The sequence below is a fragment of the Scatophagus argus genome, chromosome 10 (genome assembly GCF_020382885.2).
Source record: "Scatophagus argus isolate fScaArg1 chromosome 10, fScaArg1.pri, whole genome shotgun sequence".
Lineage (NCBI taxonomy): Eukaryota > Metazoa > Chordata > Actinopteri > Scatophagidae > Scatophagus > Scatophagus argus.
Window position 1 is genome coordinate 14,957,385 of NC_058502.1, and position 16,940 is coordinate 14,974,324.

The window sequence follows — 16,940 nt, forward strand, 5'->3', positions numbered from 1 at the left end:
CCTCAGCCTCCATCAAGAAATGAGTGTGTGTACACAAGCACACGCATGGCTAAATCAAATGAATGAAGATGAATATTTCTCACTTCTCTCACAAGTCTGGCATACAACAAAGAGCTGGACTAGCATAGCTAAAGCAAACCTGCAGCACAGCCTCAGCCTATAAACTGAGCAACAAAAAGACCTCAGTGCCTTTAAAATAACAGTCACAGTCTGACAACGCTGTCAGAGCTCAAGGGAAAGTCCTCCCCAACCATGCTGATAGTGCTAATTAGCATTAGTCGACATGAATGTCATGCTTATTAATACCACGCTGCAGTTGCACCATAAATATGAGCTCCTACAAACAGCATGGAGTTAACTCAATGACCGAGAACAACAATTATGGCTGTCGGCTTTCATTAAAAGACACTCACTGACCACTAATGAGACCACGCATTCCTTTTCATTCAAACACCACACCATATCCGTAATGCCAATATTGTAGTGGATCTCCCTTCTTAAACTGACACAACACAACAAGTCAAAAGTTAAGTGCTCTTTTACTCAAAAAAAAAAAAATCAAAATGTTGGACCGTCACATCGCCTTGGACCTCGTCAACACAGGATTATTGCAGCAGAGCTATTTACATAAGCAATTTACTTACTGCCCTGCTTCCCAGAGGTGCCTTTGAGCTGAGACAAGATTGTATCTCTCACACATCATCCCCTCTAAGTCCTTACTGACTTCCACATACAGGAAGAACACTGCTGAACAAGGCAGGGCACTTTGTTCTAGAGTAGGCCATGATGGATTGCCTGTTGTTGGGTTGGGTAAAATGACAACATCAATTTGTCAACTGTAAGAGATAATTCTATACATTTTATAATGCATCCTTTTAATGCAATATCTCTGGTTGTTCTGTGGTCAGTGCTGCAACACAATGCGCAAGATTGCTTTATGCTCAAATTATATTTACAGGTTTTTTTGGAATATTTCAAAATACCTTGATTGTTCAGGTAAATTTTAGACATTTTAGTGATAATTTACTCCATATTACAAGATCATTACTCAATATATAATATATACAATATATATATACAATATATATATACAATATATATATACAATATATATATACAATATATAATATATCACACAAAATTACCCATAACTATACCCTACTATTCTAGAAGTAAAGATACTTTACCAACCAACGAGCCATTTCTCTGTTTTGAAATCAGCGGCAGTCATACTTTAATCTGTATTTGACGCGTTCAGCAATGAATAAACTCATTATATGCACCGTGATATGAACTGTACAGTCAAAACAGATATGCAAAATGGACAACGCTATAGATCATTTTGCTCTCACTGTGTCAGTCTCAATCACATATTGCACTACAATCAGTCGAGAGTAACATTACAAAACATGTCTCCTATAAAGTCAGACTGTGATATGATAATTTGGCAATATTTTTCAGGCTTTGCTACATTTGCACAATACCCCTTTAATAGGATTATCTGGTCAAAACCTCCAGCCCTTACAGAAATACAGAATATCATTAAAGTGACAGGTTTGTGTGAACGAGGCTGCAAAGTGCTGATGCAGCGTAAGACAGCCTTAACCCCCACCACCACCCTACCGCATACTCGACCCCTCCCTGCCTCTCTGGAGCAGGCCTGCTTGTTGCGTGCGTGTCTCCAGCCATTGATCCACTTGTACTAATATAGGAGTTAATTAAAACATATAAAGATTCATTCAAGCTGTGAAGTGAAAAGGAGACATGCTTCCTATCAACAAACCTATGAGAATTCTCACCTTGCAGAGCAGAAAAAACCCTACTCTACAAAAACACACTCTACAGAATGTTAACTGTTATGTTTGTGCATGCTGTGACCTGTTTGACTTGTCTCACTGGTCCAGCTAATCATTACAAACAAAACAATGGGACTTGAGGGCTTAAAGTCCATTGTTGGACAGAGGTGTGCATCTTTGTTTGTTTTCTCCATGGTGAATCCCCTGTGTGTGCTTGTGTCTACCATGGCACAGCTACAATCTGGGTAATTACAGTGCAAACAAAGTGGGCGCCAGGCCGAACAGAGTCTTGCTTTGTGGGGCTCATTGACTCCCTGGATGTTCTCCGAGTCTGATCAATCCACGTTCTTGACTTCTGGCTCTGTAATGAGGTTGTCACAAGCATCATTCAGAAAGCACAGACAGCTCATTTCAGGCAGAGAGCAGGCTGGTACTGGAAAAGCAAAAAGGGGAAAAACATGGACAGTGAAGTTTTGCGAGTCCACGTGGACAAGTCTTGAACCCAGTAGACACAACAAGGGACGAGAACTGCAGAGCCTGGTTCACTCCAGGGGCCGATGTGGTTTGTGTTGTGGCAGACATTCTTTTCCCTGTCATGACCTTTCAGTCCACATGTTGTCTCTGAGCAGCTGCCGGGCAACCACTTGTTTCTGTGTGTCTTCTGAGACCCACCTGAACACGTGAAAACCAGACAGCTTCCTGATTGCCAGAAAAGGTTGTTTTTTTGTTGGAAAAGTTCTTAGATGTCCTGATTGGCAGTATGCAAACCTTCGACCTCATTAAAGAGAGACTTAACACAGCCAGCTGTCAGACATTTCTACAGAGACATGTTTCAGCACTTTTCAGCCATTGTAATGCCTAAAATGGCTTCATATAAGAAAGGCTATACGCCCAACTTTTGCTTCAGGATTCAATGATCTGTTTGTATGTATAGGACCAAATTACTAGCCTTTCTCTGGAAAAAGAAAAATTATTTTCTTAATAATAAACACAAGAATGGGTGTATCAGTGTAATAGAGTTACTGTACCCATATTTAACTAGCTCAAAAATGTGGATTCATTATTATTTATTTACAGTTACGTCGGTGTTAAAATGTTGCCTATGGATTTGTTCTATAAACTAACAAAGTTCTGTTAGGTCTAAAGCACTGAAAGCGTTTCCTTCCTAATAATGTCTGTTATCTGGCAATGTTGTGCTTTGCTTTTGTTCATTTCTGTTAACAAGTGAAATATGACACCATGTTTGTTATGTCTGTCCTAAAATCTGTGCACAAAAAAACTCTTTCTAGAAACTGTTGAGAAAATAATACTCCATTATGCTGCTATATCTATATAAAAATATACATTTTTCATTAGTTCTGCATCCTTTGGATCTGCTTTGATAAGGAGAAAGTTTGATGACAAGTTTAATATCAGCTAAAATACCCTTTAAGGAACCACATCAAATCTGCAAGTCTTTGATTTGCGCGTCGCAGTAAGTGTGAAGTAGTAATATCTGCATGCAAGTTGTACAAGCTAAATTTTGATGGCTGTAACTAATGTGCACAAACCACCCAGGGTATAAAGGGATCAAAGTGAGTAGATGATAAAAAAAAAAAAAAAACACAACAAAGAGCAACCGACTTGGCAGCAGGCCTCACACTAAGCCACCATGGAGGGACAATTCCTCCCGAGTTGACACACACTCCTCCCACCAGCCACAGTGACCTAAGCACAAAGATGATGTCACAGCTCTCCATACATCCTGTTTGACTATGACCGGCAAAGCCCTCATTTCCCTGGTAACCTAACACCAGTATTTTTCACTACGCAAATTTCCCTCCAGCAGAGCAGCCACATCTATCCTCTGAAAACTCAGAGAGCAACCGGCTTTATCAGAGGAGACAGGGGCCCTTACTCTCAAATCACCGGGACAAAAAAGGTGTAACGAACTTGAAAATGTCAAGCCCTCCTGCCATTAACCCAGTGCATCGATCCAGCAGGGAGAACAGAAAGACTACTTATGAGCTTGTGTGTGGGTGTGTGTGTGGGGGGGCATCCAAGCGATTAGAGAATCATTATCATGGTCAAGTTTGCAGGGGTCCCCGTTTGAAAGTGAACTGTTTGGTAAATTTTGTCTGTAAAGGTTTGTAAAGGTTTGTCGGCAAAGTTTTGCATTCTGTTATGGTTAAACCATAACCTAATGGAGCACAATTGTGTCCTTTAAATGCCCAGTAATGTATTACTTCTCCCTCCAACAGAGTTTATAAGTGACTGACTTATATGCATGCATAAATATTTTACAGAGCAATTACACTTAAATCAGTTGTCAGGGCTGTTAAATGCTTCTGTTTCACCATCATACATGATCTCGCTACAGTATATGCATCAAAAACAGTACTCATTATACTTTGGGGGGTGCTTATATTCAACACAGCTATTCTGGAGTTGGCGGCAGCAGTTTGACAGATTGAAAAAAAAAAAACTGGCTTCACATTTGAATGAGCCTTTTTAAACATGTGTCTACGTGTTTTGTCAGAAACAAGATAATGGTCTTCTGAGCAAAAACTCCAACTTTTGTTCTGTGTTTAGACGGACACAATAAGGCTCGCAGCTCTGCTGGCAGTAAGATGGTAAAGCTACAAAGAGAAGCAGCCCTTCTCACCCAGTTTCTCTTCAGTGAAAGAGGTGAGCCTGAGGCCGAGGGAATCCTCACATCACACAATCCCAACATTCCTCTGAACAATTTCCCAGCCATTAATCCAACAGCAAAACAAGACTCATTCATACATAATGCTACCATTTCCAATTATGAGCTGCCTCACTGTTGACAGCTTCTTCTCTCCTGCTTGCCTGTCTCTTGCTGCCTTGCCCTGATAGGATTGTTTTCTGCTTTTCACTGCACAATTGTAATTTATGGATCCGGCAGATTCGATATACCATATTGTTTTCAATTCAATAAAGCAGCGCACTGTAGATAAGTGTGAACATGGCTGGAATACCGGGCAGAGTAGGTTCAGAGAATACAGCTTTATCATTGGGCTGTTATGTGAAGCTGTACACACTGTAATCTGTTTTTACTGTGATAGAGATACAAAGTCTATCTAATCTAGTCTTGACTTGATACCAAAATTATGACTTTGATACAATACATACCCTAATTATCTAGATACCAATAACGATACCATGAAATGATACCATGGCAAAAAACACAGCAGATCAGAAAAGGTAATGGAGTAATATATTAAATGAGTACTGACAAAAATGTAGATCATGTATGTTGGTCATGATTACCATTGCTAGCACTGATGGAGTATAAATTGATCATTTAAGATCGTTAACACCACGTTTTTAGGAGCTTGAAAGTTATGGTGAAATTAACTCTACCAGACATAAGGTGCGCATAGAGAGAACTTTGCCATAGCAAAACAGCTAAAACCAGACTAAACGGTTGTCATGACGCTTAACTGTCTCGTCAAATGGATGGTGAAAGAGGTTGTCACAAAGTAAATCACTGACATAATAACAGTGATCTGTCACACTAACTAGACTGTCGCTCTTTGATTGCCATAAACATTTCTGGTCTGTGTGGGTTTAGCACATCTTATATAATTATTATTATCCATATTTCTGTAACACTTCTCCACCTGGGTCGCGAGGCGGCTGGAGTCTAAACCAGCCCATAATTATTATTATTATTACTATTACTACTACTATCTTAATATTAATTCTGGCCTACAAGACTCAAGCAACATTTTATTAAAGTAAATGTTTAAAACATTCATAATAGTAAAAGGGAGGGCCAAGCCCTCAAGTAGGCGTGGCTTACCTCTAAGGAAACATGTGGACAGACCTGAAGGAATTGTCGCTACTCGCTGTCAATGTCCCTGCACTCAGCCCAGCTTCCATCCTACTCTGCCGCTTGTATTAATTCAATATGAACTTGTATAAACAATCAATACATCCTGATGAAAAAGTCAACCTCAAGCCCCTCTTTTGCTTATTAGCTGCATATTGGAGTCTTGATAATTTGCAGGGCAAAGGTCAACCAAATTGAACTCTACAAAGCAAACAAGGTTGGATCAATTTATTACACTGGTAAGAAGAAAATTTTGTTCCAACAGCGACTTGAGAGGAGCCAGCAGGGGGACATCCAACCACATCTCAGTACACTCAGGTAATATATCAGCATACTCACTTTTATGACCATTTACTGTTAAAGCAGTTCCTTTTTTCAAGGTTCTCTGCCCTGCAGATATAACTGACCTGTTCGAATTGTTCCTCTGCCTAATTTTCATTTGGCCAAGGTTTTATGTAAATCTAGAAGTACCAGCGGAAATAAATGAATAAAAATGCTTGTCAAATCCAAAGAAGCCCAAATTGTACATGCAGTTTCCAAAAGAATTAATAGCCAGATGTTGACCACAGATAGCATTATATGGGGCTGTTCAGATTTTGGCAACAGAAATGGAATGCTTTCACAAGTAGAAGTAGGGGTGTGTGTGTGTGTGTGTGTGTGTGTGTGTGTGTGTGTGTGTGTGTGTGTGTGTGTGTTAATAAAGCCATCGTCACGCTGCTTTAAGTGTAGAGAAGGCAAATCAGCCTGAACACAGTGACCCACACACAATTACAGCAGAAGACCTCTGTTTGGAAATGCTTTCACACAATTGTCACACCTTCTTTGACAGATTTGGCCACTCCTGACCTTCATACAAGCAAAATCTGCTCACCCTAATTCATACTGGTCATTTGGACCCAGCATTACCACAGATTACTGCTGCCGTCACAATAATGAGCCCAATCCCAAATCTAATAGCATGAAAGGCTGGGCTGACGATGACCTTCATAGGTTGTTGCAGGAGCCTCACCTGCCCTCCTGGCAGAGGACGCCACCACCCAGACCTCCCAGAGATGAGAGGGGGTAACCAAGCGTTGCCTCCATCCATCATCACATTACACACGTTGGCCTAGTTTAATGTCCTTTTCAGACTTGACTGGAGACACGCTGGGCCACACAGAAACATGGGAAGCAGCTAATTAGTCTATGCCAACAGCAGAGGTTCACCAGTCATTTACCACTTCAAGGGTGAAATCCCTTCTAGAGTACTAATGAGGACAATCACAATAGCCTCATCCATTACAAAACAGCATCTCTGCAGTGAAGACTCAGGAAGTATAACTAACGTAGATACAAAGAAGGAAGGGGAGCACTTCAGTAAGTGTATAATACTAAAAGATTTCACCTTCCAGGACTGTTCTTTTGACCACAGGGCAAACAGCTGGTAATCGTGAGAAAGGTTACCATGCTGAGCAGGTGCTGTAATGTGATGGGCTCGGGGAAATTAGCAGAAGAAAGCACAGGGGAAACAGGACACGCACCAGCATATGTCTGGAGATTGAGCAGAGCCTTGGAGGGAGAAGCAAATAGAGAATTTTTCTCTCTATGCGTGTGAATTAGCTGAAAGATCATGCAGTTATACAGGGACTACTGTAGACAGCTGTTCATGTACAAAAACCTCGCATGTTGTCCTAAGAGGTGTACCTGCAGTCACAGCAGTACTTAAAGCAATTAACAAAAATGTTAAAACATCAAGAAGTGCCATGAGATGTTGAAATAAGATTACCACTATACAGTATCCAACATGTGCAATATAATAATGCACTTTAGTCAATGAGATATTGAAATATTGTAAGAATTTTAGCTTTTCAGTTGCTGCAGCCTGAAATTAAATACTCCTTATTTCACTTATAACTACGATTCCCATCTCAGGCTTAAACTCTACCACATCACAGACGTGTCAACTTAATCGTAATAGAGACGATGAAAGGGATGATGGAGACGAGGTAGAAACATGTCCAAAAAAGGGCACAGCTGAACAAATGCACCACTTTCACTTTCAGAGCAGAGCGCCTGCCAGGTCAGCCATACAACTCCTGGACCATAGCAGACAATGGAAATTACTCTGGTTGCTGCTCACTGGGGTGATCACCACCTGCGCTGACAGGAACTCTGTCAGAAACACAACCACTAAAGTCATTAGCATTTCATCACTGCATCAAGTTGACAACGCACACTTATTTTCAACGAACTCATGTTGTTTGATGGTGAGGCAGTCCATGATATTTTCACTTCTCTGCCATGAGATGCAAACAAAAGCACTAAAACATGACAATCACAGTTAAACATGAGACCAACGTGGCATCTAAGCTTTGAGCCACAGTTTTGAAATTATTGTTTGCACAGACAATACCATGTTTAACGCACCAACCAAGTTGTTTCAAGACAATTAGAACAGAGTTTTGTTTCAACTAGATAACAAAGCAAATTAAAACTCTCTTCTGTCATGGGTGTAGAGCAAACATCTGCTTTTCCTCGTACAGCTTTTTAACTAGACTGCTATTGTATTATTCACTTCAACACCAATTATCTTGCAGAATCTTGTGTTCCTCATTTCATGATCGAACGTTTAACTGCCGTATGTTCTGTGAGTTAGGCCTACACAATGTGAGGAAAATCTGCACTGTGCAATGACATTGTTCAATACTGCAAAGTCGATATGATTTGCTATAAATATTGGACCCATCAGCCATTGCACTAACTAACCTCGCAGTCGCCACCAAATTGACACCAATTAATCTGAAGATAGCTGACTGGGGCTTCATCTGATTGGCCAAACAGTGTGAATCCTTGTCCCATGTATCCAGGGTATGCTGTACATTTGACCTATCAAAATGAATGGTGTGCATAAATAAAACAAGTATTATTATTAGTTACATTTCAGGCAGTCTTTGTCAATGTGATCATCTCACATGAAAATACATGTTAGCGGTCAACACTAATATGAGTTCACCTCATTCACATTACCCTTTACCCTGATCCCCCCGCCTACAGACATACAAACAAATGAGAGCAAACAGCAGTGCTAAAAGGGATACACCGCTTTACTCACAAAACAAAGGACATAATGCTGTAGAAACACAGCCTCACTTCTGGAAAAACATCACCAATACAAATGACTCAAACACAAAGGGGTCACAGCTTGTGATAAACTCAAGATTTTACTGGGCACAGAAGTCCCCTAGAAGGGCAATCACATCAAGGGAAATGCAGTTGTTCTGTATCTAGACACTGGTTTATCTAGATAGATTGCCATTGAAGCAGAGCACCTGGCCTGCCTAACTAAGACTGGTTGTCTCCAACAAGATCTAAAACACATCACACTATCTAAAACTAATTTGTATATTGGATTTAATTTATAGTGTAGCACCTGGTGCCTGGAGGAACGCTGTCTCATTTCACTGTTCACTACTGTAAACAGCTGAAATGACAATAAAACCTCTTGATTCGACTTGACTTCAGACACTCAAGAAGTGCAGTGGACTGAACTACTCAGTTGTTTAGCTATGTGGGGTCGGATGTGGAAGGTTACACAACTTAGAGCTACGTTGTAATGTATAATTGTTGGGCCAAGACAAACCAACATGAAAATTGTTTCACTTAACTTTTTAAATAGCAATATTTTGTTTGTATTGTGGAGTATTATCTTGCTGATCTTATTTTAGTATGCTGACCAGCTGGGATTTACAAGTTTCTCCTTGTCCTTCTGGCTTGACACGACTTCAATGAATTAATTCTTTGTGCCTTTTTCTGTAAGACTCATTCATACAGTAAAGCTAGTCAGGTATAGTCTGCTCTTTTACTTTCTTCTGTACGCTAATGTGGAAAGTGGAAGCACGTAAAGACCAGTAAACGGAACATGACATGATATATGGACTGAATGTAATATCCAGTCGACAAATTAATAATTTTTGTAACCATATCTTTGACTGACTGAAATTCTATGATATCACTGTGCCTCACGTTACCTAGCAAGAGTGCATGAAACCCTGCAGGAAAACTCGGATCAATTTTCTCACTGGAGAAAACCCCCTAAATTGCACTTCATGGCCATTAAAATTGACTCAGTGTACAGATAGTGATCCAATATCAATGAGAAGATGGAACAGTACAGCCATGCTGACCAAAGATTGAGAAACCACTCCAGCAGAGGTACCAGACATGATGTGATAAGATTTGAAAACAGACAAATTGTCATCATAGACCTCTTGTGACAGTAAACCAGCTTAAGCTCAGAAATGCCATCAGTTATTTTCCATACATGGGAAGGTCACACACCTGTCAATCATCAGACTCCTCAGTGAAGACTAGAATCATTAATTGGCCACATGAATGACAGCTCAAGTGACAGTTCATTCATCATTTCATGTCAAAATGTTTGATCCTTCATACAATTATTTATTTCACATGTACATTATGGGATCCTGAAAGGTGTAAAAAAAAACAAAACAGTTTATCCACAAAAGACAGGATTATATTAGTGAAACTGACTGTGTGGACAGGTTTACCAATCATTCAACCTTCTTGTCACCTTTTCAACAGACCACAAGAGGAGCTGACAGTCACTTATCGCACTAATTCGGATAACTTCAGCACTGAGCCCAAGAAGGCATGGGGGTAAATTAGTTTACTCCTACACTGATTGGATTAAAAGCCAAGAGTGGGCTTTGACCCCCTGGTCCCAAAGACCACGGCCATCAACTGCTCAGCTTTAATGAACATGTCGGCTGAAAGTGGGAATAAATAATTGAAAAAAAACGGGATTTGATTTCTCACCATGAAACCCTATATTTTAGGTACATATGGAAATATTAAATTAATGTGCTCATACAATATAAAAACGCCTCTACTTCTCATTCATAACAATTTAACAAAGACTATTTACTTGCAGCGACTCAACTCCCCTGCCGCACTTCAAGACGGCACAATTTATATGACAGCTAACTCAATAGTAATCAAGTGCAGGTTAAATGTGAGCCTTGGAATTGACCCATCACGTCTGCAGCATGTTTCAGAGGCAGCAGTCTAAGGCGTGAACCCTCTCGCTGTTTGAAGCTGAGCTCCCGGTGGCACTTTTGCATCTTTTGAGGAACATGTCCCACTTAGAGACACTACATGCTTAATGGCAACTCATAAGTATGTGTCCCACTGCAGCTTTATAGACGTAAGTCCAGAAAAATTGGTCCCACACTGCAGTGAAAAAAATGAATACAGACGCTTGGCTGTCAAATTGTGACAGGCCCGAGTTAGGAGCTGCAGCAGCCTCGCATCAGTGGACGAAGACACAATATGACAGGCAAACAACACTACAACCTGAGTAAACTGAAATAAAATGAAAACGTATTAGGGTCAGCTCTGCTGAAATACAGACTCGGTTAAATCACTTAAGGTTTAAATAGACCTACTTATTTTAGAAGAGGGGAGAACATTACCTCTCCATGGGGGTAAATGTGCTCTATTGTAATAGTTCACAGTGGGCGACAGCACCAAGGGCTGGTGCGGAGATGTGGACCAAGTGAGTCTACTCTGACAGCCACTTAACCTCCAGGCCGATCTGTTTCACAGGAAGGAGAGCCTCATTTAATTTCACAAGGCCTGTGGCAACTGGCTGGTGTTTGTATAAGAGAGAAGTAAGAAAGGGAAAGAATGAGGAAAACAAATAGATTGTAAGAAAAGGACAGAAAGAGAACAAGTCTTGTGGTTAAACAAAAGACAATAAATACCAAAGTATTCCTTGCTGTTCTCTCTCAGGCTGCAACTACTTCCTATTCAAGTCCATCCTGTGCCTCACCTCCCTCCACAGGCAGTTTCAGCCAAGGCAGAGGGTCACACAGGCAGGAACAAGGTGTGCAACTACTGCACTGTAGTGACCGTTCTGTAAACACAATTAGATTCCTGTTCACGTGAGCATTTTTGCACCTGTATGTATTGCTACAGTGGCCGTGTAAAAAGACCCGCATCAGCTTGCAGGAAAACCCAGGATCTCCCAGCTGAATGGGGAAACACCCGCAGGGAGGGGAGAAACAGCAGGCTGGAGAGTCTGACATCATCCAAGTGTGGACTTCCATGTTTCTCTTAAGTCTCGTGTGTGTGTGTGTGTGTGTGTGTATGAATAAGCAGTGAGAGTATCTCTCTCACATACACGAGCAGAGATGTAGTTTTCCTCTCTAGCTCTGACCAGGCATTCATTATTCTGAGTTTCAGCTGCTGCACCACCACACAGACGCTGCAGTTTGCACGCCGTATAGAAGCAGAAAGACGGGGGGGGGGAACATCGGTCATGGACCGTCCACCAAGCCTTCAGCCAGCAGGCTTCAGTCTGATAAAAAATACTTACACCAAACATCCTTATTGCAATAGCAATTCAAAAAGACACCCATCCCCGGCCGTCGTTAATGAAACCAATCCCAACAGCTACTGCAGAAATGAACCAACACCTTCAACGGGATCGTATTCAAATTCACACACAGCAATCAGGACAGCGCTCGCTGTGAGGAAAATACACCCGCAAAGTTGACGGACGCGGGACAAAGCGTAAGATATGAGGTATCTCGTGAAAGCAGGGCAGAGTGTCTGAAGGCTAGTTACAGTAAACGGTGGGGCAGCGCCAGTGGGGTGTTGATGGGCTTCAGCGCTCCAAAAAAAACCTGCATTGCCTCTGTCAAAGCTCCACGTCCCACTGTGTGTTAAAATACCCACACCACACCGGGCTGGGGTACATATCATGACTCATCTTGTGCCTCGCCTTTCCCTAAGGCGCAATTTGAAGAAACGATGTGAACGGAAAATCTTGAAGCTAGTTAGCTTTACTTCCTTAGCCAGCGCCGCTGCCACTGCTGCTTTTCTCTCTCCGGTCCAGCCTGCCTGTCCGGTCCTACACCTCTCTACCCCGTGCGCACAGATGTCCTGGGACTTACCGGTCTTATATGCTGATGATGTCGCTGTGAAGAGACAACAAGTGCGGGGAGGCTGCCGGCCACCGCTCCGCTGCTCCGGGACAACAGGAGTACTGATCTGCACACTTTCGCAGCCATCTCTGTAGTGAAACCTCGCCGGGAAGGAGACTGCTGCGGGCGGACCGAGACGCACCGAAGGGAAGAGGGAGGGTGGTGGGCGGGTTGCAGGGCTGGACTACGGCTTCATACACATGCCCAGTGTTGCACCAGTAGGCAAAAGATAAAACACTTTTTTGTGCTGGCTGATTCAGAAAATGCAGACTGCATGCCGTTTGTCGGAACAAGCACAACATGCATCACTCAGGTACTCTGCTGAAGGTCACGGAGGCATCGTTATCGTATAATAAATCCACCGTGTGTGACGTTAAACATATTATTGTGACAGGACAGTGGCGTGTTTGAAAGGGAACCAGCTGTTCAGTTTCATCTCAAACACAGATTACAGTCTCTATTAACATTATCTCAATAGAGGAATAAACAAAGATAAAGATAAACAGATTGCGTTGAGCCTCACAAGTGTGTGGTGTGTTACACTGACAGAGGAAGAGGATTTCAACAAAACAGGCCTTTTCCTTCACTGTCACTCCCAGTAGTAAGAGAAATTTAAAAGGTTAAAACACACCATAAGCTCAGTATAGAGTTTGTTTTTTCTAATGACTTTTTCTAGTCTTGGAGTATTATAGTGATTTCTAACAAAAAGCATGAAGGCTGAAATTCAACTGCAAAGTTGTAAAGCTTCCTGATGTCTTTTTTGTTTGTTTCTGTCTTTAGATAATAATTAAAAGAAATTATATAGTACAGTATAGGAGATGATGCCCATACCTTTCTGTCTTTATCCACCCACTTGTCAACCCTGAACAAAACATGGCACTGAAAGGGCTGCCTTACACCTCAAAGGTTTCCAGCCATCTTTAAAGAGACAGACACAATATAACTTGTCTCAGTATCACTGGGTTAGACTCCATCTTTGCTGGCTTGCTGTCACTGGCCAAACCATTCCCCTATAACTGTGTCTAATATTAGACTAACCTTCAGTCACTCTTGTGACACTATACCAAAAGAGTGACCTACAGGATCAAATCTAATTGATCTGATCTTGAGCAGCGACTAAACAGCTCAGGATACTTTCTGATGTACAAGAATTGGAATGCATTTTAGGGCTTCTGTGCCCAAATGGCAGAACATAAGAGCAAGCAGTCAAGTTTAAGGCTCTTTCACTCAATCACTATAAACGTGTCTAATAGGAGTGGTAATGGGTCTGTTTGGCCAATGAATGTCAGGGAGACTCCCCTCAGCGGAATGTAACATGTTCTTAATCTTTGACAAGGACTGTCATATACTGCCTGCCACACCTGTATGGGTCAAAAGAGAAAGCAGATAACATTCACTAACTCTTGAATTGTTATGCGGGAGCAAACACATTTTTGTAACTACCACTACAGTGACTCATTCAAATCACAGGTCAAACTTTAGAGAATAAGGAATAGATAAATACGAACTAAGACAAAAACAAATAGAGATTTTTATTGAGAATGTTTTTGATTGTGCTTGTCTCTGTTTGTTTGTGAAATACTGTAGTAATATGCCATCTCTCCAGAAGTCATCCCAGCCCTTTCTGTACTTCTTCAGGTGCAGTGCATCAGGCTGTGTGGGCGATGTAATTTAAATGCAAATTCTCAGCCGTGGACAAGGACCTGCTCAAGGCCTCAAGACAGCATCGATTCACAAAGCGAATCTCTGTGTGATGCCAAATACTACCAAGCAGTGATTTATATAAACCTTTACAGTACTGTTTTAACTGGGCCATGACTGTATGCATTAACACATAGTGTGTCAGCAGTATAAACCAAAGAAGCTGTATTAAACTTAAAAATGCCTGCAGGTAAGTCATTTATTTATTTACAAAGAATATACAGTAGATAGTAGAATTAAGGTATGTGAGATTTTGTGTAGTTTTGTTTGTACTGCATAGTGTTAATAATGTTAAATCAGTGTAATCAGCTTTTAAAAAGAAGCTATACAAGGGCTAATTGCCAACACTTGTGTACTTGTATCAGACCTCAGTATCTGAGTTTGTTGGACTCTAATGTGAGTTAATGATTATGGTAATTAGGTTCATCTTATCTACTCAATATCTAATCGTAGTACTTTTAACGGGCATATTTAACAGAAATTCAGGAAAAACATAAACACTTCAACATAAACATTAACTGCATGACTTGTTGTATGAAATGTAAAATATGAAAGCTATTCACTAATTTCCCACCATAATTATAGATAGTGATGTATATATATATATATATATATATATATTTACACAAGACAACAATACCAAGTACTGGGGCCTCCACTACTCTTAAATGCTGTTGAGGCAGTAAAAATATGTCTTGAAGAGTTACCCTGAACTTCAGAATACAGAGTAAGAAGCTCTGCTGATACAAATCCTTTTTCATAGTTGTCCACCTGTTTAAACAAACAAACTAAAAAAAAAAAACACTACTTAAAACTGCTATTAAAAACTCCCTGTACCCATATCTCAAGGTCAGACATGGATGAATTGAGCACAGTACACAAAGGAGTGCGCATAGATGTGTGCATGTGCGTGCATGTTTATGCATGACTGAAATGTCTCAAGGTAGCACAAAAGAGCCACTCCCATTGTTCTACTGAAAAGGTAATGCCCAGAGTAAATGTGGGTGTGTAACTTCCATTTCATCACACCACTAGTCAAGTAGTACATGATATAAACGCAGACCTAATTAGGCAGAGTGTGCTGTCTGTCCTTCCTTGCTTACTCTTACACACTTGACGGCTCACAGACACCACACAGCAATATGAATCCTGAAACTGGAGCCCGCATTTATATGCAAGTCTTCACCCGAGCCATCTTTCACCATTATACAGAGGTACATTTTGTGGATCAAGTTTCACCATACTTGTCATTCTGCAAAGCAGTTCAGCTGGGACATGAGTGCACAGAGACTGCATTGGTCTCTGTAAAGTTAGCACCCCATTATGGATTTACACGTCTGTTCTTAATGTAGTGCTAAAAAGAGAGTCTCCCTCTTAAACTAAACACAAGTCACAGCAGTAGCAACACTGTTGTTATGTACTAAAAACAGTTGAGCTGTGGAGGCTCTCCTGCAGGCCTGTCTTATCTGCTGCTCCACCTTTGCTCTGCTACAATAGCAGGATGGATGACATCTGACACAATACCATTGTATGGATTTTTGTTCCATTACAGCACAAAAGCTACAGGGGTAAACAGTTAGCCTAACCAGTTATACTTAATCTTCAAATAGAAGTGTGACTACAATGTGAAGCGCTAGAGTCAGAGAGTGGAAACTTGAGTAACAGGAAGACTTTAGGTTTACCCAACGGTTCATTGATTGTTAAGGTCTAACTTCTAACAGGCCTGAACCCTACACCACAATGAGGCAACCCTGGACATAGTGACAGATCATGGTTTTATATACACGAATGTGCCATGTGCATATTGTGTCTCCAAACTGGTTGGTCTTTTGGACAATTTAAAGAACTGATTTGCATGTTTACGAGAATTATTAAAGACTGACAGTGTTTGTGGCCAAGATGAATAGCTATGAATTAGAGAACTATGCATTACCACTGTGGACACCTGTGTTGAGATTATTACCGCCGTGAAGCTATTCAAATTCAATATGAAATTTCAATAGTTGACAATTACATATTGTTCATATTAATGAACCCTGCACTGGAGGGCGGCAGGCAGAGTTAAGTAGCCTGCCTTAATAAAAGGGAACTAGAGAGAGACAGAGAGAGAGAGGGAGAGAGAGAGAGGAAAGGGAGGTATTGAAAAAAGATGGTGGGAAAACACAAAGAAACTAATAGAGATAAACATCTGTAAGATAAGTATTAGAGACATTAATTACAATATCTCTATTCTGATATTACACTGCTGTTCTGTCAAAGTAATGATAACCTCAATTTCACAGAAACATTATTGAAAACAGTAACTCCTGTGTCTTGGCTGTATAAAGCAAGTATAAAATAGCAAACAAGCTCAACTGCAGATGCATCCCTGAGTTTTTCTGGCCACAGGTCCATTTCTTTTTATAACGGTTCTATTGATTAAGTGATGTATATTGACAGAATGCTCAGATTCTGGCCAGATTGTCAGGACAGTGGTCCATTTGTAAATGCATCATATTCTCCTGACTCACTGTGAATCCTCAAAGGAGAAATATTTGGCTCAATTTTCACAAATTCATAGCTTATGAATCAATATAAAGCTACTGAATCTCCTGGCGTTCTGCATCACACCCAACAAAT

At 40.9% G+C, this 16,940-nt stretch overlaps 1 protein-coding gene and 1 long non-coding RNA gene across 3 annotated transcripts in view; one reads left to right on the plus strand and one right to left on the minus strand.

Moving 5' to 3' along the window:
• The window catches only part of mcu (mitochondrial calcium uniporter), a 54,266-nt gene extending 41,442 nt beyond the window's left edge, over positions 1–12,824 (minus strand). The window contains exon 1 of one of the 2 annotated variants that reach the window (XM_046401451.1): positions 12,591–12,824. In XM_046401451.1, coding sequence (XP_046257407.1) covers positions 12,591–12,707 — 117 coding nt within the window. In that variant the 5' untranslated portion in view covers positions 12,708–12,824. The remainder of the gene's footprint in view (positions 1–12,590) is intronic. The other variant, XM_046401450.1, reaches the window with a different exon arrangement.
• On the plus strand, positions 12,804–14,945 carry LOC124065754. Its single transcript, XR_006844489.1, has 2 exons — positions 12,804–12,933; positions 14,259–14,945. It is a non-coding gene; the product is annotated as an uncharacterized LOC124065754 (long non-coding RNA).
• Positions 14,946–16,940: the final 1,995 nt, after the last annotated feature.